The following is a 24,660-nucleotide window of genomic DNA, read 5'->3' as shown; positions in this document are numbered from 1 at the left end:
TTTTTTTTTTTTTTTTTGTATTTTTAGTAGAGACGGGATTTCACCGTATTAGCCAAGATGGTCTCAATCTCCTGACCTCAAGCGATCAGCCTGCCTTGCCCTCCCAGGGCATTTTTGTTTTTATTAAAAGAATAAAAAGTCTTATCCAAAATCAAGTATCATAACCATTAAGCACAGATGTATCTTTCTAGCATTCCCTAAGTTCTCAATGTTAATCACGTGATAGGGAAAAATGACCAAAATGCTCAATTTCTGCAATAATGTCACCTATATGACTCACTGCAACCTCGGCCTCCTGGGCTCAAGTGATCCTCCTATGTCAGCCTCCTGAGTAGCTGATACTACAGGCATGCACCACTGTGCCAGGTTAATTTTTGTTTTGTTTTATGCTTTGGTAGAGATGGGATTTTGCCATGTGGCCCAGGTGATCCTCCAGTCTCAACCTCCTTCCCAAAGTGGTGAGATTACACGCATTAGCCACGGTGCCTGAACAGGTTAAACTGGTCCAACCATATTCCATGGGTGAGGCATTTAATACCATTTTAAAATGAATTAATGGAATGATTGATGGATATAAGATGCGTGAGGTGAGTTGATGGCCAACCCAGAATAGGCATTTTTTTTTTGGAGGGGGGCAATGATAGGGTCATCCAGAGGGCTGGTGTGGTACTTGGGTGTGGTTCTCTGTAGTGGTGGTTTGGGCTAGAGGGACAGCACTGTGACTGGAGAGGACAAACTCCTCAATAAAATAATTGAGGAAAATGAGAACAATCCTGATGCTTCTGAGAAGCCTCCTTTTCACTTATCTTTCTGTTCAGGCTGGATTCTGAGAGAGCAGCAATTTCAGGTTCTCGTTCTTGGAGGAAACGGCCCACCACCAATCTCTTGGCCAAACACAGCACGTGAATAGCCCTGCTGCGCACAGTCCTGGAGGGCTGACCCCTCTCAGCACACAGGGGCAGCTGCAGATTCAGGCCCTACAGGCACTCAGTTTGCCCTGAAACACGTGAAAAACCTGCCTCTCCCTTTGATATCCTTTCACCCCCTCAGTCTTGGGTGCAGACTTGGCCTCATGTCACTGCTGCTTTAGGAAATTCTGGAAATCTTAGTTTCCTGGTGGTTAAAAGGGGTAGATGGTATTACAAGATCGCCAGGTCCCTGGCCTCCCCAAGTGTAGGAATATTGGCTTCCAAGTCCACCCGCCCCTCTGTGGCTCTTTCAGTGTTGCCTTATCTTCCCCTCGCACACCTCTCCAGGCACCTACCTGGTACCTCCGGTTTTCCTCTGATGCTCAGGAGCCCCTCCTTACCGGCCCTCTGTGGAGACCCACATTCAAGACCATCCAGAGAATCATCCAAGCACATGAGAAAACAGAGAGTCTTGAGTTCAAAACCATCAGCATTGCAAACAAGATGGCTTAAAAAAATTGTTGGTTTTCCCATTTGCTATCCCCCTTATGCAATCACATCTTTTTCTTTGACAGTACGAATTTTATTAAATATTATTCATCAAAACTGAGAAGTTTTCTACCACTACTTTTCAAGATATTTTGTCCCTTCTCTTTGTCCTCCTCTTCTGGGATTCCTATTTGATATATGTTGGTACACTTGACATTCTCCCACAGGTCTCTGAGATTCTATATATTTATTTTAATCCTTTTTTCCTTTTAAAAAATGTTTCTTTTATTTATTTATTTATTTATTTATTTTCTTTATAAGTGGTAGTTTATTTACAAGCTTTTTAAATACTTTATGTTCTAGGGTACATGTGCACAACGTTTGTTACATATGTATACATGTGCCATGTGGGTGTGCTGAACCCATTAACTCGTCATTTACATTAGGTATATCTCTTAATGCTATCCCTCCCCCCTCCCCCCACCCCACAACAGGTGTGTGATGTTCCCCTTCCTGTGTCCAAGTGATCTCATTGTTCAGTTCCCACCTATGAGTGAGAATATGCGGTGTTTGGTGTTCTGTTCTTGCGAAAGTTTGCTGAGAATGATGGTTTCCAGCTGCATCCATGTCCCTACAAAGGACATGAACTCATCCTTTTTTATGGCTGCAGAGTATTCCATGGTGTATATGTGCCACATTTTCTTAATCCAGTCTGTCACTGATGGACATTTGGGTTGATTCCAAGTCTTTGCTATTGTGAATAGTGCTGCAATAAACATACATGTGCATGTGTCTTTATAGCAGCATGATTTATAATCCTTTGGGTATATACCCAGTAATGGGATGGCTGGGTCAAATGGTATTTCTAGTTCTGGATCCTTGAGGAATCGCCACACTGTCTTCCACAATGGTTGAACTAGTTTACAGTCCCACCAACAGTGTAAAAGTGCTCCTATTTCTCCACATCCTCTCTAGCACCTGCTGCTACCTGACTTTTTAATGATTGCCATTCTAACTGGTGTGAGATGGTATCTCATTGTAGTTTTGATTTGCATTCCTCTGATGGCTAGTGCTGATGAGCATTTTTTCATGTGTCTGTTGTCTGCATAAATGTCTTCTTTTGAGAAGTGTCTGTTTATATCCTTTGCCCACTTTTTGATGGGGTTGTTTGTTTTTCTCGTGTAAATTTGATTGAGCTCTTCGTAGGTTCTGGATATTAACCCTCTGTCAGATGAGTAGATTGCAAAAATTTTCTCCCATTCTGTAGGTTGCCGGTTTACTCTGATCGTAGTTTCTTTTGCTGTGCAGAAGCTCTTTAGTTTAATTAGATCCCATTTGTCAATTCTGGCTTTTGTTGCCATTGCTTTTGGTGTTTTAGACATGAAGTCCTTGCCCATGCCTATGTCCTGAATGGTATTTCCTAGGTTTTCTTCTAGGGTTTTTATGGTTTTAGGTCTAACATTTAAGTCTCTAATCCATCTTGAATTAATTTTTGTGTAAGTATTAAGGATGGGATCCAGTTTCAGCTTTTTATTATGGCTAGCCAGTTTTTCCAGCACCATTTATTAAAAAGGGAATCCTTTCCCCATTTCTTGTTTTTGTCAAGTTTGTCAAAGATGAGAAGGTTGTAGATGTGTGGTATTATTTCTGAGGGCTCTGTTCTGTTCCATTGGTTTATATCTCTGTTTTGGTCCCAGTACCATGCTGTTGTGGTTACTGTAGCCTTGTAGTGTAGTTTGAAGTCAGGTAGTGTGATGCCTCCAGCTTCATTCTTTTGGCTTAGGATTATCTTGGCAATGCGGGGTCTTTTTTGGTTCCATATGAACTTTAAAGTAGTTTCTTCCAATTCTGTGAAGAAAGTCATTGGTAGCTTAACAGGATGACATTGAATCTATAAATTACCTTGGGCAGTATGGCCATTTTTATGTTATTGATTCTTCCTATCCATGAGCATGGAATGTTCTTCCATTTGTTTGTGTCCTCTTTTATTTCATTGAGTAGTGGTTTGTAGTTCTCCTTGAAGAGGCCCTCACATCCCTTGTAAGTTGCAAGCACATCTTTTAAAAAGGTCCACCCAAATATCATTCTTGAAAAGAAAATAATCTTCCTTGGAAAGATGAGGCTTTTGGTTTTTTTTTTTTTTTTTGAGACAGAGTCTCACTCTGTCAGCCAGTATGGAGTGCAGTATTGCAATATCAGCTCACTGCAACCTCCACTTCCTGGGTTCAAGCAATTCTCCCACCTCTGCCTCCTGAGTAGCTGGGATTATAGGCATGGACCACCACGCCTGGGTAATTTTTGTATTTTTAGTAGAGAAAGGGTTTCACCATGTTGGCCAGGTGATGGTCTCAGGTGGTCTCAGGTGATGCATCTGCCTCGGCCTCTCAAAATGCTGGGATTATAGGGATGAGCCACCACGCCCAGCCATAAAGATAGATTTATGTTCAGGTTTGCTCTTTCTCTGAGTATCAGTAGAAATATCAGCTTTGGCTATCGGTCAGGTTTCTCCAGAGAAACAGAAACAACAGGATATATCTAGTAAGAGATTTATTTCTAGAAATTGGCTCATGTGATTTCGGGGGCTGGCATGTCCAAAATCTGTGGTACAGGTGGGCAGGCTGGACACTCAGCCAGGAGTAGACACTGCAGTCTTGAGGTAGAATTCCTTCTCTGGGAAATCGGTTATTGCCTTAACACTTTCAACTGCCTGGGTGATTTCCCTCTATGTTACGGAAGGTAATCCTTACTTCGCATTAACCACATCTGCAAAATACCCTCATAGCAACACCTGGATTAGTGTTTGGTTAGACCATTGGGTAGTATGGCCTCGCCAAGTGACACATAAGAATGACCACACACTCAGTTTGAAGGGCCCTCTCACAGATTGCAGGATGACAGAAAGTGCTTTGGTTTCTATCCAAAACATCAGCACTTGCTTGGATGTAAAGGCAAGGCTTGAGTTGTGTCATCAGAGCTGTGGGTGGATAACTCTTATTTGAATTGTGTGTACTGTGGGACAGACTTTGCAACCAGATTAGATTAGCTTCCATGGGACCTGGCTAAAGAATAGGGAGATTCCGGGAGGCAGTACTGGTGTTAAAAATACCCTCAGGCTCAATCACAAAGAAATTACTAGGGAATTACCTCATAGAAAGTGAGTTTTGACATTTAGTACTTCCATGAAAATGATTCCAAAATTATTTATGTATTAATTTATTTTCCCTGCTAAAGTAATCACTGGCCAATTTAACTGTGCCTGTGTTGGGGGCAAGGAGCTAGATACCATCATATGTGGCATGATCCCAAGGAACATTAGAAAATTGATTTATTCCAAAAAGCGTTTTTTATTTATAAAAATATTTTATTTGAAAATTTATTTTTGGAACCTATAAACGGTTAAATTCCAAAATAGTAGTAATACAGAATTTTTAGCAATATTTTAATATTTCTTTTTACTCGAGTCCGCCTTTGTGTTTTTCTTTCCATAAGCAAATACACTGGATTAAAGCAACAGTACTCTTACCTTCAAGTTCAGTGCCTGAGTTTCTTGAATACTATTTCCATTTAGAGTTTAGTAATTACTTAACTTCACATTATTCTGTCACAAATGATAATCTATATATAATCCTACCTATATAGTAAAAATCATAAAACTATTATAAGCCAAGTCAACAGAATTTATAAAGTTAATGTGAAACAATAACTATACGGATACACATGTGCACTGGTCCCTATTAGAACTATGCCAACATGACAAGCATTATTTAAAGAATGAGTTTTTTGGGCATAGAGAAGTGAGGGGTCACTATCATCAAAAATTATTAGGAAGATTATAGGTAAAAAGAAATCAGCCTATGATTTTAACTAACTAAAGGAGGAAAAGGGAGCACGTCATCACAGCTGATGCAGTTAGGAAAATTCAGTTACCCTTCTATCACAAACTGGTTGACTACTTCCAGAGCTCACAGTCAGGCTCTTCAGGCATTCTGTTACTCTCTCACTGAAAGTTTCCTTACATGGGACATAAAGCTACTTTTATGATAACAACAGAATATTACAATGCTGTTTAATCTGACAGTTAGCAAGCAATAGAAAAACAACTTGGAAATTGGGGGAGCCACACAGTCTCATTACCCCTGAAGACAGGGGCCAAAATGAGTCATTAAGAAACGGTATTTGATCAACCCAAATGCTGATCAGTGATAGACTGGAGAAAGAAAACGTGGTACATATACACCATGGATTACTATGCAGTCATAAAAAGGAATTAGATTATGTCCTTTGCAGGTATATGGATAAAGCTGGAAGCCATTATCCTCAGCAAACTAATGCAGGAACAGAAAACCAAACACCACATGTTCTCACTTACAAGTGGGAGCTGAATAATGAGAACACACAGACACAGGGAGGGGACTAACACACACTGGGGTCTGTTGGGGAGGGTGGGGTGGGAGGAGGAAGAGCATCAGGAAAAATAGCTAATGCATGCCAGGCTATTAGGTGGCATGGTGATGGGTTGATAGGTGCAGCAAACCACCATGGCACACATTTGCCCATGTAACAAACCTGCACGTCCTGCACATGTAACCCAGAACTTAAAATAAAAAAAAAAGAAAAAGAAAAAACAGACAATATTCAAAGAGCACTGTAGTATCTAACGTGATTTATAAAACAAGAAATGTGCAGCAATTTTCAATGGAAAATGCCATAGTGTTTGAAATCTAGGAATGTTTTGGTGCTGATTTTCATCAAAGTGGTACACCAAGTCATTAAATTGGAACAAATTCCAAATTCACAATTACTTGCATCACCTGAGTTTACTAATCCAATAAATGAAAAAAAAAAAAAAAGAAGACAAATAAATAAAACAGCATTGTAGAGCCCAGCAGCTTTGTTTTTGGCTCCCTATGGATAAAATCTCCAGTTTGCCCATAGTTTTACCTAGAAATCCAGTTGTAGAATCAAATTGTGAATCCATTTCAGCTAATAATTTATTTTGGGTTTTAACTTCATGGACTATTTCAATGGAAAAATATTTTATAGCAGTTACTTTGCTTCTCAGACTTTCAGTAAGTCTCTCGTTTTTTTCTTCACAGGCACTATACCCACTATTAGCGTAGCCATTGTTCCCAGAGTTGCCAGGAGGTACTCCTTCACCCAGGCCTGCATGCTCCATTCTGCTAGAGGAGAGAGGGAAAAGGTGGGCACAAGAGGGTTGGGTGAGTGGGAAAGAGTTAGGGGTGACCTGGACCGCGTCTTCAGTACCAGGGCCCCGTGGAACACTAACTTCTTCCCCTAAAGCGCCATGACATCAGTCCAAGAATATTTTTTCAATTGACCAGGCATAGGCTCTGCAATTCTGCAATTAGGGACTCACTCCTTAGCATTAATGCCTTGAGCCTGTTACAAGGCAATGCACTGAAACTTTGCACACAGCAAGGTCCTCATGTTGCTTTGGAAAGGGTTGTATGGGTTTTTCATAGTAGCGAAGCCTGAGAAGTCATTCTTCTGTGGAGCCTGGGTGGATTTTCTACCTGAGCACTGGAAGTAGGAGGTAGGAGGTAGGAGGAAAGGTATGGTGGGAACAGTGCAAGGAGGTGAGGGGGCTTGATGAGAAGTGCCCCTGGGGTAGTGACTGGTCCCAAGACTGAGGTAGGAATAGGGAAGCACCAATCCTCTGTAGCATAAGGCATTGGTCTGAGCCCAACAAATCAGTTCTTCTTTCCAATTGCTGGATGTACATGCCCCTACTCTCCACCCCTAACCTGGACCCATGACAATCTCCTACTCTTGGGGTAAGCAACTCATCTTGGTGTGTCTGGGACTTTCCCAGTTCAGCACTGAAAGTCCTTCAATCAGGGAATCCTCTCAGACCTGGGCCAACCAGGATGGTTGGTCACCCTTTGCACCACCATCACCATGGAAACGTAGGGGAGAATTTCTTTTGTGAGTTTATCAAAGGGGGATGCTTTGCCGGGCACACTTTAGTTTGGATACCAGCCCTGAGACCCTAAAAGTGGACAAGAACACATGACAGCCAGATGTTCAGTTGGAAATGACTGCTGACTTTCTTGATCTGGGTGGACAGCATCCATCAGCCTTCCCTGCCTTCCATTCACCACCTCCCATTAGCTGGTGCTGGGAAACACAGGCATGTGGTGCTTTTTGGGGCTGTCTGTATGTTAAATACAGGTGCTGGGAAACGCAGGCTTGTGGTGCATTTTGGGGCTGTCTGTATGTTCTTCAGCAGGAAGCCCAGGCTACTGTTGAGAATATCTGAAGTCAGCAGACCTGGGTGTTAGTCTCAGCTCATCCCTTAAATAATGTGTGACCTCAGCAGGGTTTTCTTTTCTTGCCTCAATTTCCTCATCTGTAAAATGTGATGCTTTGTGTTGGATGTCACATCCGCCTCCAGTGTGAACAATCCATGTATGTTTTCCCCTCTAGGACAAAATAGAAGGGCTTCGAATGGGTGGAGCAGGTGCCTTCTGCACAGGCAAGGGAGCTGCACTTGGTAAAGCTCTTATAAAGGTTGTAGACTCAGAACTGGGGGGCAAACTTCCCACCTGCCAGTGAAAGGCACAAGACTGTATTCACCAATGACAAAGAAAACACATTTACCCCCAAAAATACAGCATATTAAGCTCTTAACTGCCATCTTCTTTTCAGTGAGGATAAGATTTTCCAAATAAAACTCTGTGATCATGAAAAATAGAGATCAGCTAGGGATGGGAGAGGGAGAAAGCATGAGATGGACCATACAGTGGCCGAGAAAACGGCCTCCTGCCGGCTCCAGCCCAGGCCCTCAGGGTGGGAAGTGCATCGAGGGAAGGCCAGAAAGGGGCAGAGCTCAGCAGTCCCAAAGGGGAAAAGCCCTGGAGCTCTGGCCAGCTGGGAAATCCCACAAACACTGTGTGAGTCCCTCCATTCTCTGTACGTGGAGTCAGGGATGGGAGCGGAGCTATGGAGTTCTCACTGACCCAGGGTGCCAGTGCCTCTGGATGCCTTTGCCTTCTGTCTTTTGGCACCTCCTCCTCAGAATGCAGTTTTTACACACTCACTCTTCACCCACTCTCACAGGCTGAGAACAAGGCAGGTTGGCTCCAGGATCACTGCTGCTGCTGATCCTCCTGGTGGGCAAAACAGGCTGAGGGAAAAGTGCTACAGAGAACAGCATCCTCGGCCAGCTCGTGTTTGAGTCCAAGCTGGGGGCCCAATCAGTAACCAGGATGTGCCAGGTGGTGACAGGAACATGGAACAGGAGGAAAGTCCTGGTGGTCGACACGCTCTCCATCTTTGAGTCAAAGGTCCAGACTCAAGAGCTATACAAGAACATTGGGGACTGCTACCTGCTCTCTGCCCCGGGGCCCCATGTGCTGCTTCTGGTGATCCAGCTGGGGCATTTCACTGCTTAGGACATGGTGGCCGTCAGGAGGGTGAAGGAGGTTTTTGGGGCAGGGGCCATGAGACATGTGGTCATCCTCTTCACCCACAAAGAGGTCTTAGGGGCCAGGTCCTAGATGACTATGTAGCAAACATGGACAACCACAGCCTGAAGGACCTGGTGCAGGAGTATGTGAGGAGATACTACACCTTCCACAACCGGGCTGCCGTGGAGGAGCAGAGGCAGCAGCGGGCAGAGCTCCTAGCTGCGATCAAGAGGCTGGGGAGGGAGCGAGAGGGCTCCTTCCACAGCAACGACCTCTTCCTGGATGCCCAGCTGCTCCAGAGAGGCAGGCTGGGGCCTGCCAAGAAGACTACAGGCAGTACCTGGCCAGTGTGGAATGGCAGGTGGAGAAGCAGAGGTGAGAGCTGAGGATGGATGAGAGTAACTGGCCATGCAAAGTGCTCCCCAGAGTTAAACAGCAGATGCTTTCTTAGGTTGTCATGTCTGCCTTTTTATTACATGAGGTTTGATTGTTCTTGCCATTTTAATGAACTTGTGTATCACTTGTGGACACTGAGCATTTTAGGTGATTTCTACAGCCTGCCTTTTTTCTTTCCCAGAGTTGTCATCTCTGTTTATGGGTCTACAGCCCTTTGCTTGCTTTTTACAGAATTTCACTCCCAATTTATCTTCCTTGCAACAGACATATCATCAATTTTCCATCCAGTGCTTTTAGATAAATAAAATATTGGCTGGTGTGGTGACTCATGCCTGCAATCCTAGCACTTTGGGAGGCCAAGGCAGGCAGATCACTTGAGGTCAGGAGTTCGATACCAACCTGGCCAACATGGTGAAACCCTGTCTCTACTAAAAATACAAAAAATTAGCCAGAAAATCGCTTGAACCATGAGGTGGAGGTTGTAGTGAGCCGAGATTGAGCCACTGCACTCCAGCCTGGACGACAGAGTGAGACTCTGTCTCAGAAAAAAAAAAAAAAAAGAAAGAAAGAAAAAGAAAAACTAGTTTTTTTTTGTTTTGTTTTGTTTTTAACTTCTGAGTGTAAATCATAAACTGGCTGGGTATGGCCATGGAATATTTGGTGGCTTGCAGGAAGAAAGGTGCTTGGCTACGAGGCTCTGAGAATGTCTCATCCTGGGCCCTGCTTTCTGCATTACTGATGTCCAGAGGAGAAATGTGCTATGAGACAAGCTGCTGGCAGAATTCCTTACTTTATTCATAGATATGCTCAGATTTATTCGCAGGCTGAAAAGATGATGCCCTGCCCCCACCTCAGAAAGCAAGGATGGCGAGGTCAATCTGCTGAACCAAGAAGGGGACCCTGGAGGTGTGGAGGAGGTTGGAGGACAAGGGGCTGGACTTGAGGGAAAGAGAGCAAGGGGTTGCAGTGGCCGGATGGGGCCTGCCTTGGGGAAAGCAAGGAGAGCAGCTGGGAAACGTAGGACCTGGGATGTCCTAGAGCAGGAGTTTTAAGGGCCAGAGAGCAGAAAACCTGGGCTCAGCAGACTATATGGTAGATGTTCCAGCTACTTATCTCAACTATGCTGCATAGACAAAGGCCACTATGGATGAGACTCTACATGATGTGCAAGGCTTTGATCCCTAGAACTTCATGAGCACTGAACTCTGAATTTCATGCAGTTTTCATGTGTGAAGATGAAATGTTATTTTTCTTCTGATTTCTTCAACCATTTGGAAATGTAAATACCCCTCTTAGCTCATAGCTGTACAAAACAGGTGGTGGGCCAGATTTAGGCTGAGGGCTGTCATCTGTTTCACTGATTTCCCATTGTTGGCCGGGCTGCACTGCAATGCCACATCTCTAACCCCAAACTCAGTACCATCCAGGACAGTGATGTGTGATGTCCATGGGAATTTGAGGAAAGGGTAGTGGTCCCCATCTCAATGGCAGTAAAGAGAAGAAGGCAGACATGGGGCTCAAGTATGGGCAGGTCGGGGATTCAGTGGAAACAGGTAATCAGATGAAGAGGAAGTCCCTGGGTCTCTCCACCACACCTTCTTCTTTGTGTTCGGTAAGGGAGACCTGCAGCCGTCCTGGACAGGCCATGGCTGGATGGGCAAGTGACTACTCTGGGGTGCTTGGCTGTGATGCCCCTTAGCAGCATCCTTCAGCTCTGCTGCTGGCAATGAAGCTCCATGTTTGGTTCCATGGCATTGACTCCTGCATACTCTAGCACAGAACTGATTCCAAACATGTGCAGGGAGTGTGTTGTGTGCCAGCTCCCTAAACCCTGGGAACCCTGAGTTCTCAGACCAAGGACCACCTCCTCAATGCAGTGTTCCCAAACTGCTCCAATGAGCTTGATTTAATTCAGTCCAGCTTCACAGACATTTTTGATGTTAGACTGAGGGTCAGGGTCAATGCCTGGCACCAGGAGTGTAAGATAAAAAATAACAGGATTCTGCTCCCCAGGGGACTGTGGGGTGGAGGGATGAAAGCACATAAAAGTGGGGCTATAGGAGAAGGTTTCTTTTGGAAGCAATGTCAGCAAGAAGGAGACCACAGCAGGCTCTGCAGAGGCTTCCTAGATGGAGAGATGCTAAGCTGACGGAACATCCTTGCCTCTTGGGGGAAGTCACTGGACGCTGAGGGGCATGTGATTAAGGAATGGGATGGGAGTCAGCACACGGGAGGAGGGGTGCATGGGGGGCTGGGGCTGGGGCTGGGTGGGGCTGGGGGGTCTGGGCCTCCTTCTCAGGATTCGAGAGTGCCTCCTGGAATCCTGGCCAGAGGCTTCTAAGCAGGTTGATGTATCTTGGGAAGATCAGGTGGCAGCAAGTGGCAGCTGGGTTGTATGAGTATAAGCCTGGAGACAGGGATAACATTCAGAGGAAATCAGCACCTGCACTCCAGCAGTAGCAATGGTGATGGACAGGACAGATTCGGGAGAGCTAAGGAGGTGCCCCGCAGTGTGGTCACTGATGACAACATCGGGAGGGAACTCACCTCTGTCCTTGGTGACTTTGAAATGTGGCTCCCTTCACTGTAGCAGCCCCGCAGAGGAGGAGTGGGCTGAGCTGAGGGAGGCAAAGACTGCACATAAGTGGTGACCTTGAAGCCTCCGGAAACTGGTCCAGTAGATGTTGTCTGGGCTCTCCCTCCCTCCAGGGAGGCACTCTTGATGGACATAGCCATGATCTTAAGAAAGCATTACAGAGCGGCGCTGCCAGAGTAGCCTCCTTCCAGTGTGGGGATGGCCCATTCCCGGGTCACCTGGTCCACACTCCCTCTACTAACAAGGAATCACTTTCATGATGAGCAGGATTGCCTGGTACCCAGCCAACAGCCTGCCCACCACCCCAACCCTGTGGACATCAACTTTCAAAGAAATAGAGCTGGAGAGCTGATCCAAGGACATTTTACAGTGGAGAAGGAGAAAGGGTTTGGTTAACCTTTCTCATGTGTGAACGTTTGCCAAAGTGATTCCTTGCAGAGCACTGAAATGTGAACTGTGTTTCTCTTGGGCCCCTGGCCAAACTGAGAAGAAAGCACAGAGAAAGCCCTGCATAGGGGGCACCCCATTTCCTTGACCCTTTCCTACTCCCATTCGTCAATGCAATCCAACTGAAAGTGTTTTGCTTTACTCAGAGTTCAGGGAATGTCCACTATGTGGCAGGTACTTCAGTAGGAGCAGGAGGTTCTTCCTAATTTTAGGAACAAGAAAAGCCAACCCTGTTCCTTTATTCTGGATGCCACTTGCTCAAAGGAAGCAAGTGGACTGGGAAGTTCCAACAGATTGAAAGGACAAAAGGGAATGTGGAGAAATTTTCATTACTTTGAATGTTTTAAAATGCAGGTAAAAGAGACCCGGAGCTCAAATAGCTTAAATAAGTAGGAAATTTATTGGCTAACACAACTGGAAATGCAGAGATGGGGCAGGCTGCAGGGCTGGTGGCTCAGGGTTCAGGTGGCCCCAACTCTCTTTGCTGCTCTGAGGCACTGCCTTCAAACCTCAGGTTGGCAGCACAAAGCTGCTGACAGTCCCAGCGTCACACCCAGATCCCACAATGCCAGGGACAAAGATAGGTTCTATCTAAGGAGAGATCTTCCATCCCCACCTCTGCAGACTTTTACTCACTTATCATGGACCTGCATGGGATCTCAGGCCCGTTCCTGAAGCAGTCATTGGCAGAGAGAGTGGGACAGTGTTTACAGCAGCCAGGCAGGCAGCCTTGGAGTGGAGGCACACAGCTCCAAGTCTATAAGGTAGAAGGGGAAATGGGAGCTGCACAGACAGCAAGCAGCGTGCTCCACAGACCATGAGGATCCGAGTCTGAATTGGTGATTATTAGAACAATGACTCCATGGGGTGATACGTTAGAAGTGCTCCAGGGTCCAGAGATTTAAATATAATGAAAGAGGAACAGAAAAATAATTAAAAAAAGGATGCTGCACCAAAAAAGAAAAACAAAAATCTCATAATGCAAAAGCATCAAGTGTTTGACTCTGAGGAGCGCCTTGTATGCCCAGTTACTCTCATTCTCCCTCAGCTCTTGTCTCTGCTTCTCCACCTGCCATTCCACCTTGGCCAGGTACTGCCTGTAGTCTTCCTGGCAGGTCCCAGCTCCAGCTCTTTGGAGCAGCTGGGCATCCAGGAAGAGGTCGTTGCTGTGGAAGGAGCCCTCTCGCTCTCTTCCCAGCCTCTCGATCACAGCCAGGAGCTCTGCCTGCTGCTGCCTCTGCTCTTTCCCAGAGCCCTGGTTGTTGAAGGCACAGTACCTCCTCTCGCATTCCTGCACCAGGTCCTTCAGGCTGCGGTTGTCTGTGTTTGCTACATAGTCATCCAGGGCCTGGCCCCCTAAGTCCTCTTTGTGGGTGAAGAGGATGACCACATGTCTCATGGCCCCTGCCCCAAAGACTTCCTTCACCATCCTGATGGCCACTGTGTCCTGAGCAGTGAAACGCCCCAGCTGGATCACCAGAAGCAGCACGTGGGGCCCCGGGGCAGAGAGCAGGTAGCAGTCCCCAATGTTCTTGTACAACTCTTGGGTATCAGCCTTTGACTCAAAAATGGGGGGCGTGTCAACCACCAAGACTTTCCTCCCGTTCCATGTTCCTGTTTCTGCCTGGCACGTCCTGGTCACTGACTGGGCCCCCAGCTTGGACTCAAACACACGCTGGCCAAGGATGCTGTTCCCTGTGGCGCTTTTCCCGCAGCCTGTTTTGCCCACTAGGATAATCCTCAATGCCGCTGGTGTTGCAAACAAGTTATCTTCTGATCTACCTGTAGAAAAAGAAGTTTTGTGTCTTACTAAGTTAATGATCCTTAAGAATGTTAGGTCATTGTTCATGGTTATCTCATAAAAGCTATGAACCTCCTCCCCAGAATGACAGACATGTTTATGTGTGTATAAAAGTGTGCATACAACTGTAGGTGAATCTTGCATGTAAAAAGCCTCACTGGAAGCCCATGCTTGGATCCACAGCCAGGAGTCAGAACTGCTGCATTAAGGGGATGCATTAAGCACTTCATCTGGATTGTGGCAAATAGAGCTTTCCTGAAAGAAAATGGTCCTTGTGTTTTCCCCTGCGTGGTGTTTAGGCCAACTCCATGGAGAATTATTAGAAGGAGGGAGGGGATGAGTAGTTACAAGTGAGAAAATACAATTACCTCTCTTTCACCCACACATTTCCAGGCACACTTGTATAGACACACTCCACACATTCATTCAAGCCTTGAGGGTCAAGCAGGTCTCCACTGGCAGATCTATAATGACCCACTGCCGGGGGTCATCTGCCCGTCCCTGGGTCTGTGCTCTCCGGGTAGGGAGTGAAATGTTTGAAATTGAGATGACGTAAGTTGTAGTTAATGTTAGCGCAACGTCTGGGAGATGACCCTAAGGTGGATGGCTCAAAAAGATAGAACATAAGCTCAATAGAAGCATGTGTGTTGAAAAGCTAATCTATGTGGCTGATGGAAGCACATGAAATTATAGCAGAAGTGGTGCTGGAGATGGTGACACTGTGGCAGGAGCTAAAATCTTCAAGGCACAAAGAGGGGAGAACCTGCGGATTTCTGGAGCCCAAATGAATTCAAAGTGCACTTTAGGCTCTTAAAAATCTATTATTTTATTCCTCCCATTCTGGGTTGATTCTTCCTTTTCTTAAGTTTTTCTGAGGTGTTTTGTAGCAAGCACAATGACTAAATCCCTATGGGGACCTTTTTTGTTGTTTTGTTTTGAGCTGTCAGCAGACAAAGAAAGAGAAAACATATTCACCCATTTGCTTCCAGACCCTTCAACTTATGACTTGGTTTCCTTTCCACATTTCCCACACACCTGGTGCAGGGAGAGCATCACACTATGGGGTGTGTGTGTGTGTGCGTGTGTGATTGTTTGATTAGGCACAAGAGGTATGGCGAGGTAAAAAATGATGGTTGTCTTTATCTTCTTCATTTAAAATGAATGGGTTTCTGCCACTGTGTTTTAGCGGGAGGTAAGTGTGGAGATAATTGTGATTCTCCCAAGCATCTGGGGCTCTTGAGAACTTCAAGACTTTCTTACCTTCAGCCATAGCTCCATATTTGCCCTTCTGAAATCCTTCCATTCTCTCCTGGAATAAAAACAGGAAAAGGATAAAAAGCAAATGTCCATATGGGAGCTGGTAGAGCCTGAGAGCACCTCAATTCAGATATCTAAGAATAATTATCCTCGGATGAGCCATTTCCATCACTAATTTTCTAACGCATATTTTACTTTGAAACATCTGTAAATAACTTTAAGCAAACCAGGTGATGTTAGGTTATGCTAAAATAGTGCACTATTGCTTCCCTCCCCTCAGCTTAACAGAAAATCAGGAAATATTTGGGAGCAAATCAGTTGATTATCTCCCCCAACCAGAAAGGCATGAAATGAAGAAAACATTCTTCTATGAAACAAAGAGTGGGTGTTAAAAAAAATTGAAATTACACTAGGCAAACTTACCAGAATAGAGAAAAAAAATTGCCTTGCTGTAAATAAGATTGGTTTATTTGAAGTAGTGGAAACTTCCAGTCCTGGAAAGTCTTTGTGTCAAGTGGGCATTCCAGTGGCAGAGAGGAAATTACAAGGTACTTTCCAATGGGAGGGTGGAAGTGGGGATCAGGGACACAAAGAACTGACGTGAGAGGAAATGGTGCAGGGGGACTGGTATGACCGCCTTCCCATCCTGACGGTTGGTGGAGAGGAGGTAGTGAGGTGATTGAAGAGAAAGAATCAACTTCAGGCCAAATTCAAGAACAACTCATTCCTGCTCTGGGTTTCCAGCACTGTGTCACAGCATTGGGGACGTATATCTTCCACCTGACTGGATATTGCCAAATATGACTCCCAGGGAGTCGTGCTAACTCCTGTTTGCACCACCCATTTATAAGAAGTCCCCAAATCTCAACAGGCACTTGGTAATATTACACTTTTAATTTCCTGTCATCCTTATGGGCATAAATAAGGATGTCTTAATTGACTTAAACTTATATTTTACTGATTATCATTAAATTAAAAACAGTTTTCATGGTTTACTATTTTGGTTATTTATAAACTTCCATTTTTAATAACTTCTGTGATTTCTATCTTTTCTACATTTTTCTATTCATTCAGTGGATTTTCTTGGCCTTCTTTAGGTCAATCAATCTACTTTTGTATTATCAGAATGTATTAAGACAGCTTCCAGCCTCCCTTCCTTTCCCTTCTTTCTCTTCTTCCTCCTTTCCTCTTCCCCCTCCCCTCCCTCCTTTCTTTCTTTTTCTTAAGCCCAGAGAAGAGTATTCTCTCTCCCACACCCTGTTCTTGTCTCTGGTAAATTATGCTTCTGGCTTTTGCTAAAACAGCACCAGTTCCCTGACATTCTCTCTACTTTAGATGACGTTTTCTGAGGTTTGGAATCAACAAAATGATGTGGTAAGTGTCAAGAGGACAGTGGTAATGATGTTGATTATGAACATCATAATTGTAATAAACCTCTGTGCAGATGTTTATAATTTTCACATTTATTTCATCCTTCTTATTTTAATTGCTCTCTCAAATTCCCTGTGATGTGATCAAGACTGGTCTTAAAATTTCTATTAAAATGCAAGGAAACTGAGCATTAAATGATCTGCCAAAGGTCACATATTTCCAATGGAGCTAGCATCAGGAAATGGCTCCTTTTGCCTATGTATTGTCCTTGATTCCATAGGCGGAAAAAGACACTATTCCAAAAAAAGTCAACAAACCTCTTGGAACATGTGTACAATGCTGCCACTCCCTGGTCAGGAGACAAATTAACTGGACAGCTAGAAGCCTACCCTAAAACCAACACACAGAATTTTATTGCAAAATCTTGAGTGCATTTCTTATAAAAGGTTATTCAAAAATAAAATTGTCGGTGGCAGGAATTTCTCTCAGTTGCGGTCTTTCCTTTTAAAACAGCCAATGGCCTGTCACAAAAGCCAGTCAAACTCTGTTATGTTAGGCAACGAGCAGCAACAATAGCTCTCCCAATCCAATGTCTCTGAGTGGATCAGGCTGCATTGAGGAATATATTTTTTGGCAGATATTAACAAATAACAAAGTGTTCACAGGTGAGTCAGAAAGGATGCTGATGGCAATGCTAAAATGAGTCATGGAAAAGATTATAAAATAACTGAATAAAGCGTGGTGGACACATCGTAGGCTTGAAGGAAAGTGATACATGTTGGTCTACAGGGCAGACAAAAGTGGGGGAATTGAGAATGAAGGCAGATGTCTTCTCCAAAGGAAAAATTTTACCCTTAGTCCCACAAATGAGACCAAAGGTCATGAGAGATTGGAAAGCAGTGTGCAAGCAAGAAAGTAGCAGCCTCTGGCAAGCCGGTGGGAGGGTCTGGCTCAGGGAAAAGGGTGAAGCAAATGAACAAAACGCATGTTCTGATTTGAAAATTGCATGAACCTGATTTTACCATGAGAAGAGCTTATTTTAGCAAATCACAAGAAAGCAGCCTCTTCCGTACTATTTTAGAAAAGATCAAACCACTTCTTATCTTCTTTGTTCATAAGTATTTCCTTCACCTGTCTGCCCCAGCCCATATATTTCCAGGTATTGGAATGATGTGTTTTGCGGTTTGGTCACTGTGGTTCCATGGCATGTCTCTCACATAAAGTTTGGCTGACAAAGGGATTGTTCACAGGTGCCCCAAATATGAGCCTGTTTCCCTACAGTGCATCCTGCAGGGTGTCATAGGAAAAATGTGGGAAATCTAGGGGAGCATGGGGTAGTTTTCAGAAGTTGAAAGTCACAAGAAAAGGTCCACTCAGGGGTCTTGTTTGGAACATGAGGCTCCTGGGGTGGGAAAATATCCTACACTTGCCCTGGGGAGCCCTAAGAATCCATCCTCAGCTCCCAGGTTTGTCTGAGACATAGTGCGTGTCTGGCTGGTCTGGGACAGGAGAAATTAGGAGGGTAACATTGAGAAGAATGCCCCAGCATGCTAGGGGAGATGGGGAAAGCCTATTACCCTCTGGAAGCTTCCGTTTTCCCATCTGTTCCACTGGTGAGAGGATCAGTTCAGCCTTACTCCCTGAGAGTTTCATGGAGATCGACTTGGCTAAGTAATGGGCAATGGGGCAGCAAAGCCCGCTGCCCGGGACTGGGCTGTGAGTGGAGGCGCAGATTCTTTAGGCTGTGCTCCACCAGCTGTGCACCTGCTAATGCCCACAACACTCACCACCATTGCCCCGTTTTACTGACCAGAGAACCCAGAAGTGAGGGGATCTGTGCAAGGTCACATCAGAAATGAACAGCTGTGACCAAACTGTGATCCTTCCAATTCCCCAAGTCTCTGTGAGCATAAACCCAGTTCTCCTTACCAGAAATGGCTGTTGTGCCCTGTCCTCCAGGGTGGCGGTCATTTAGGCTCTGTCCGGCTGGTCCTCTCTCAGGAAGGTGAAGTGACAGCAGAGAGAGCCTTGCTCTGTGATCTGTGTGTGGGGAGGCTATTCACAGGGCTGAGGGAGGCTGAATAGATACAGTTAAGGAGGAGCCACGTGCAGGGGCTGAAAGCTCCATGACTCAGCTGCAAAAAAAGAAAAGTAGAGATTATGGAGTGTGCCCCCCACACCCCTGTGGACTAGGACACCCTGGCATTGGCTGGAAACTGATTGGGAACAAACCCCTGAAAACCAGCTGAATGCAGCGATGTGCTGCCTCCTTAACAGGCCACTTCCTGTCATGAGCCTGCCCTGGGACAGTGTCCCCCGTCCTATTTCCTTTTTACTTTTGACTGTTTCAAGCAAGCAGTATTTGGAAGAAGGAGATATGAAGGGAATTACAGACTCTCCAACTTCCAAGTTCAGAAAAGGCCCCTGGTGACTGGAAAGTTCTGGGCAGCAGCTGCTGCCCTCAGCACCCATCACTGGGGAACCTGCTCCTCCCGGCACTCTTGGGCCCCTTCTCACAGGCTCTGCTTCTGGAAAGCTTCTGCTAACCAGGATCAGAAAGGCACTCTGGTCCACAGAGGACCAGAACAAGCCCTCGCAGTGTTTGACTTTTGGCTTGTGACTTACCCTGGCAAGCTGTCTGCCACGTGATGGAGCCCTCCCTGTGGGGACATTGTGGAGTCCACGTGTCAGTTTATCTGGTAAGGGTTGAAAGCAGGGTGATAGAACCTCTATTTTTGAACTGATTGGGAGAGCAGTGGACATAAAGCTGATTGCCATTTAAGGTTAGAGCAGTGGACATAAAGCAATTATGAGATGGAGAACACAATGGGACTTAGGCGGAGGGCCATCAGGGCCAAGAGAATCCCCACATCCCTCGCTGTTGACATTTGAAGTGGAGCTTACAGTCATATCATAACAATTGTCTAAGACTTCATGGGTAAAACAACTTTAAACAATCCCCTGCCAGCCCAGAAAACCTCTCCACAGAGGCGGAAGAGAAAGAAAACAATTTTATTGAACGTGCATTGAACCAGAATGTGATCTGGATCCCAGACAATCCAGGGAGAGATTGCAAAGACGGAGAGAGATGTCACCTGGTCATACAGCCAGGCAGGTGCCACCCATTACACACGTGTTCTCAAGCTAAACAGTAGCTAGTACTCAAGTAAGAGGACTTGACAGTACCCTTTGTCATACATAGTTCATCCTAAACTCACTCAGTAATCATCTGTGTTAGCTAATTGTCTTTTTCCAGAGGAAAAGGAAACTTCTCATATCCTCTATGGCAAGAGGAAGATTTGCAACTCAGAAAGGTGCTGGCAGATCTCAGGCTCCTATCTAAGTTAAGTTAGGCTCCTAAATTAGGCCCCTGGTTTCCCACAGAGACTGGGAGGTGGGGACGCTACCTTCCTTGATGTTTGCGTTTCAAAGGGATGGCTTCCAGGTGCTCTAAAGACAGCCCTGGGCTGTCAAACAGCTTTTAAAAAGATTGCATTACAAAGGGTGGAGAAAGGATTCACACTTACAAGCTTTCTAAATAAAATACTCTAAGAAGGGAGGGGTAATTCTTTTCCACTTTATTTTTTCTCCAGAAAAGAGAATTAACGTTTTTTCCTTATATTTGACTTTTATTGGTCCTTACACTTTAAAATTCTTCAAGGACTTTCAAGCTAGTCAGCACTCATAATTTGTGTGAATTGAGCAGAGCAGGGCAGGAAGTGGGCTGTAATCTGACCAGGATTTCACCCTTATTAGATAGGGACCAGGTACTCCCCCAGCAACTGCCTGGAATAAACAGTGAGGGGCACCGATGCTAACCATTCTTATCAATGTAGCAAATTCACTTCATTCTAGTGACATCTTCAAACTCCCTCTCTTCTTTCCTTGTGGTTTGAACTATTCGCAAACATTATATTTATCCATTTAACTGGGTGCTCTGGCACCCCAGCTAAGGACTGATTTTCCGCTTTGAATTCTGTTCTCTAAGTCTTATCTTTTTTTTCGCTAGTAGTTCCCAGGCTCCTCTTATGGCTCAAAGAGACCTCAGGGAGTCAATGATGAAATGTGTTAACTGGTCTCTATCAGTTTTCTGGATGAGATCATGGGCTTTTTAGAGGCCAGGGACTGTCTTCAGGTCAGGATCTTGCTAGAACTTAGCCCTAAAAAGTGCTCAAAAATACTTACCGAATAAATGAGTAAAACATATGACTTAAATGCTCTAACTCTTCCCTCATGTCCCCCTTTGTAGTTACATTTAGTGCTAGTAGAATAATCTTAGGTAGCTACTTTCAGAAAGCAGGACTGTAGAAATTCATATATATCCAGATATGAAAGTATTTCCAAAACTAGACTCGGTGCCTTTTCCCACACTCTCTCTATTCCTCTGTTCAGATTTGCAAAACAAACAAACAAACAAACAAACAAACAAACAAACAAACCCCCAGGAAACCTGGGACACCTAGGAAGTGGCCATTCTCCTTATCCTTCTGTTCGACACCAAATTCAATCCCTTTTCAGCCTGGACAGAGACAGTTCTCTACCAAACCTGACATAGTACAAAATGTGATGAATCATTGCTGAAAGCAGGTCTCTATCCATCCCCAGTCACCTCTGCTATCCCTGTTCTCGCTCTGCGATGCTCCCTGGTGCATAGAACTGGGCACGCTGAGCTGCAACTCATGTGCTCTAGTTATGTGATGAAGTTTCTGGAGTTCTGAGCGCAGTAGCCATCTCAGGGTAGATACCTGTAGGCTGCCCTGAGAATCAGCTTTATTAAGTTGAGGAGATGCCAAAGCTCCATCTCAGAGACATTTTGGGCAGCCACCTTCCCTATCAACTTGGAGTGATTCAAAGACCTCAGGGTTCACGCCTTGGACCTTCTGTTGAAGTGGAAGATAGACAATTATTGCCTTCTGATGAAGGAGGAAGGAAGAATAAGGGAAAGAGGAGGTGCGACATTTACCACTTTCTCCTGAGCCACTGGGCTGAGGTCCTAGGTGACCAACCGGCCAACTTGCCCTGAATTTGACTGGATTTAGTACTACAAGGCCCACGTCCTGGGAAACCCCTTAGTCCCAGTCAAACTGAGCCTGTTGGTCACCACATGGTCTCCTAACACTTAGTCATCCTTGCTCTCTTTCACCATCTGGCCTCTGTCTCTTCATCCATCATCTCACCCGATTCCACGAAAGTCTCCCATGAACATGACTAGTGGGAAATGTGGAAATGAAAACCCAAGTCAGAGTTGGGAGGGACTGAAGCCGAATGCTGAAGTGCGATTTCTCTTCCTTGTCTGTAGTCACTCTAAAAAAAGTTCTTTCTTGGAACTTTTTTAGAACATTGTGTTCTTATGAAAATCAAAGAGCAGGTAAAAGTTGCTGGAAAAAAGTATTAAAATGCAGGCATTTCTGTATTATCAACATTATAATTTCCTTTGTTTCTGGACAAGGTCATGGCTACTCTTTTCAGAGCTGAGAGGGGCCAGGTCAAGGGCACCTAATTGGAGGTGAGAAAAGGAGCCTCCTGGATCAGGGTGTTCTACAGAGACCACACCTGCTGAAGAGGCCTCATGGGGGTGGGGGGCAGGGGGCAGAAATCATCTAGGGGTGAGTCCAGGAGGTAGAGTTGAGGATTCAGAAACATCCAGGTCAATAAAAGCGGCAGCTATCTGAGCCCACAGTTGACACACAACATGGAGGAACGATTAATGATGCCATGAAGTACACTCTAAGTATCTAAATATTGCATCTTTAAAGCAAATTTACCCTATTCTCCTGCGTCTTTGCACACTAGACCTAATGGGTGGTAAGTCCTGACAGCACCCATAGGAAGCAGACAAAAAGCCACCCTCTTAAGGAATCTGAAATCTTATTACAGAGACAAGACTTACGCAAATGAAAGACAATGAGTAAGGGTCCTAAATGAATGTTTTGGACAAGTGTATTTCATACACCCCATCATACAGCATTAAAAAATTAAATAGAGCAGAATAGAAACTATCAAAATTAATCACACAAAATATAAGTGTATGTAAGTTCTGGGAAGCAGTAAAAAATTGAGGGTCATGGTAAAAAACACATGAAAGCACAGTTTTAGACAATGTATTAAGCAGGATTTTGGGAAGAAAAGAGGTCAAAACAGACCAACTCGAAGGAGAAAGCCCTGAAGTGTGGAGTAGAACTTGGATATGTGATCAAGGTTGACAGGAGGTGAGGAAGGGGCCCTTTGAAGTGGTTATTTTAAAGGAAGCAGAGAGTATGTAAGTGTCAGGGCAGGACAGCGCCCAGAGCAGGTGTAAGAGCTTTTTATCATGACCTCTGGAGTTGTCTGGGTAGCTGATGTCTGGTTGTCTAATTCTGCAGCATTGCATTTAGAGTAGACCCTTCACCCATTTAGTTAGCCCAAAAGGCCAAGAGGGAGCAGCAGGGACTGAATGCATGCCCTGATACTCTCCTTTAGTTGTTTATTGGATGGGTTAGATGAGGTCCAGATGGGATGACAAGGTCCCTGGAGATTTCCTGGCGGGCACCTTGGAGGACTTCTCCTGTTGCATCTGGAGTGGGGTGGACCTTCCTGAAAGCCTAATGAGACCCTCCCCTACCCTGACATTATCACTTGCAACTGAATGTCTCCTGGTGAGCGTCTTGGGATCCACAAGCTGATACCTTCCTATCACGAATGTTTCTGAGCTTGCTGAGGTATACCCTCACCGGGCTGATTTCCTTTTGAGTCATTACATCAGATATTCTCGGCCCTTGAGTTGTCAATCAATTATAGGTTTGTTGAGATATTTTCCCCCTCACCCCTCAGAGGAGACAAAAAGAGCCCCTCAAAACCCCCAGGTGGCTCAAGGTCTGAGATCAGTTGCCTCTGAGGTTGAGGGCAGCCTCTTCTGTTTACACACTATGCTGTAACAAATGTTACCATGTGGACATCAACATGAAAAAGTTGGGAAGCTCTACTTTTGATGAAAAAAGTATAATATACCAAGTCGTGCTGTCTGGGTCTTGTTTTCCTTCTGTCTGAAGTTACTATTGACATTTGACATCATGAGGTATCAGAGTTACCAACAAGCACATCTCTAGGACTGACCCAGGCTTCTTGGGGTGCACATTGTCTTTTAACATATCCCACCCCAAGATCTCTGGTTCCTCCCCTCCTGAAGCTATCAGACCTTACACACAGTCAGGAGATTCTGTCAGATTCTGCCCCAGGCAGTATTTTCAAGCTGCTCCATGGTCTCTATCAAGGCCAGGTTCTCCTAGACCCAGGACATGAGGTTCGTGGCCTGGGGGTGCTTCTGTGTCCTGGGAACCTGAGCAAGGACCACAGTGACTGCATATTTGCTTTTTCAGAGAAGGAAAATCACAGCAAGAGCAATGATAAAAAGTGGAGGCAAAGGTAATTCCTCTGCTGAACATGTGAAGGGAGTTGATTTGCACAAGAAGTGTTAGAATTGGTTCAGTGACCACATAAGAAGTCATACCTCCTATGGCTTTTCTATGAAAACTATATCCTGTGCTGCCATAAGCTTCTTGGAGACCTACATGCACACATTTGCCACTTGAGTTTAACCCAGTGAATACCTGAGTTGTGTGGAAAGGAAAGGAAAAAGGCATAGCCACAGAAGGTGAGAGCTAGAAGAATCTTGGGGATCATCTAAACTAGTCCTTTCCTCCACCTTATTACAGATAAGGAGACTGCAGTCCAGAGAAATGGTTTTCAGAAGATCATAATAGGTAATTTTAGTATATAGTGTGAGATATAAATCAAGATTTTTTTTTGTAAATGTATGTTCAATTTTTTATTCCATCAACTTATCTTGCAGGGAGCATCCTTTTTTATTAAATTACTTTGGTGCTTTTTCAAAAATTAATTGATCATATACATATAGGTCTATTTCTGAACTGTATTATGTTACATTGATCTTTATGTCTGATCTTCACCAATACCTCACTGTTATGA

General features: G+C 44.8%; 1 protein-coding gene, 1 long non-coding RNA gene and 2 pseudogenes across 2 annotated transcripts in view; 2 read left to right on the top strand and 2 right to left on the bottom strand.

The window, feature by feature from the left end:
* The window catches only part of LOC111551509, a 2,947-nt gene extending 1,468 nt beyond the window's left edge, over positions 1–1,479 (top strand). The window contains exons 2-3 of the long non-coding RNA XR_002734385.2: positions 399–587; positions 819–1,479. This is a non-coding gene — a long non-coding RNA (uncharacterized LOC111551509). The remainder of the gene's footprint in view (positions 1–398; positions 588–818) is intronic.
* Positions 1,480–5,257: 3,778 nt separating this feature from the next.
* LOC111551456 lies at positions 5,258–12,169 on the bottom strand (annotated as a pseudogene).
* LOC111551410 lies at positions 7,171–9,505 on the top strand (annotated as a pseudogene).
* A 407-nt stretch (positions 12,170–12,576) lies between the features above and the next one.
* LOC111551507 (GTPase IMAP family member 5-like) lies at positions 12,577–19,301 on the bottom strand. The gene is made up of 4 exons (XM_023225495.3): positions 19,213–19,301; positions 18,625–18,830; positions 15,328–15,376; positions 12,577–14,048 (listed from the first exon to the last, which is right to left on the bottom strand). The coding sequence occupies exons 2-4, from the start codon at positions 18,664–18,666 to the stop codon at positions 13,168–13,170; spliced, it is 972 nt and encodes a 323-aa protein (XP_023081263.1). The 5' UTR covers positions 18,667–18,830; positions 19,213–19,301; the 3' UTR covers positions 12,577–13,167.
* Between the last annotated feature and the right edge of the window lie 5,359 nt (positions 19,302–24,660).

The sequence above is a fragment of the Piliocolobus tephrosceles genome, chromosome 8 (assembly GCF_002776525.5).
Source record: "Piliocolobus tephrosceles isolate RC106 chromosome 8, ASM277652v3, whole genome shotgun sequence".
Lineage (NCBI taxonomy): Eukaryota > Metazoa > Chordata > Mammalia > Primates > Cercopithecidae > Piliocolobus > Piliocolobus tephrosceles.
The sequence above is the reverse complement of the archived record's forward strand: the minus strand, read 5'-3'. Positions and strand labels throughout refer to the sequence as shown.

Excerpts from the sequence above, each read along its gene's own strand:
- LOC111551507 (XM_023225495.3), bottom strand. The coding sequence starts at position 18,666 with ATGACCGCCACCCTGGAGGACAGGGCACAACAGCCATTTCTG. Across the intron at positions 15,377-18,624 it reads GGGCACAACAGCCATTTCTG|GAGAGAATGGAAGGATTTCA; the intron begins GTAAGGAGAACT and ends TTTTTATTCCAG. Across the intron at positions 14,049-15,327 it reads ATATGGAGCTATGGCTGAAG|GTAGATCAGAAGATAACTTG; the intron begins GTAAGAAAGTCT and ends CTTTTTCTACAG.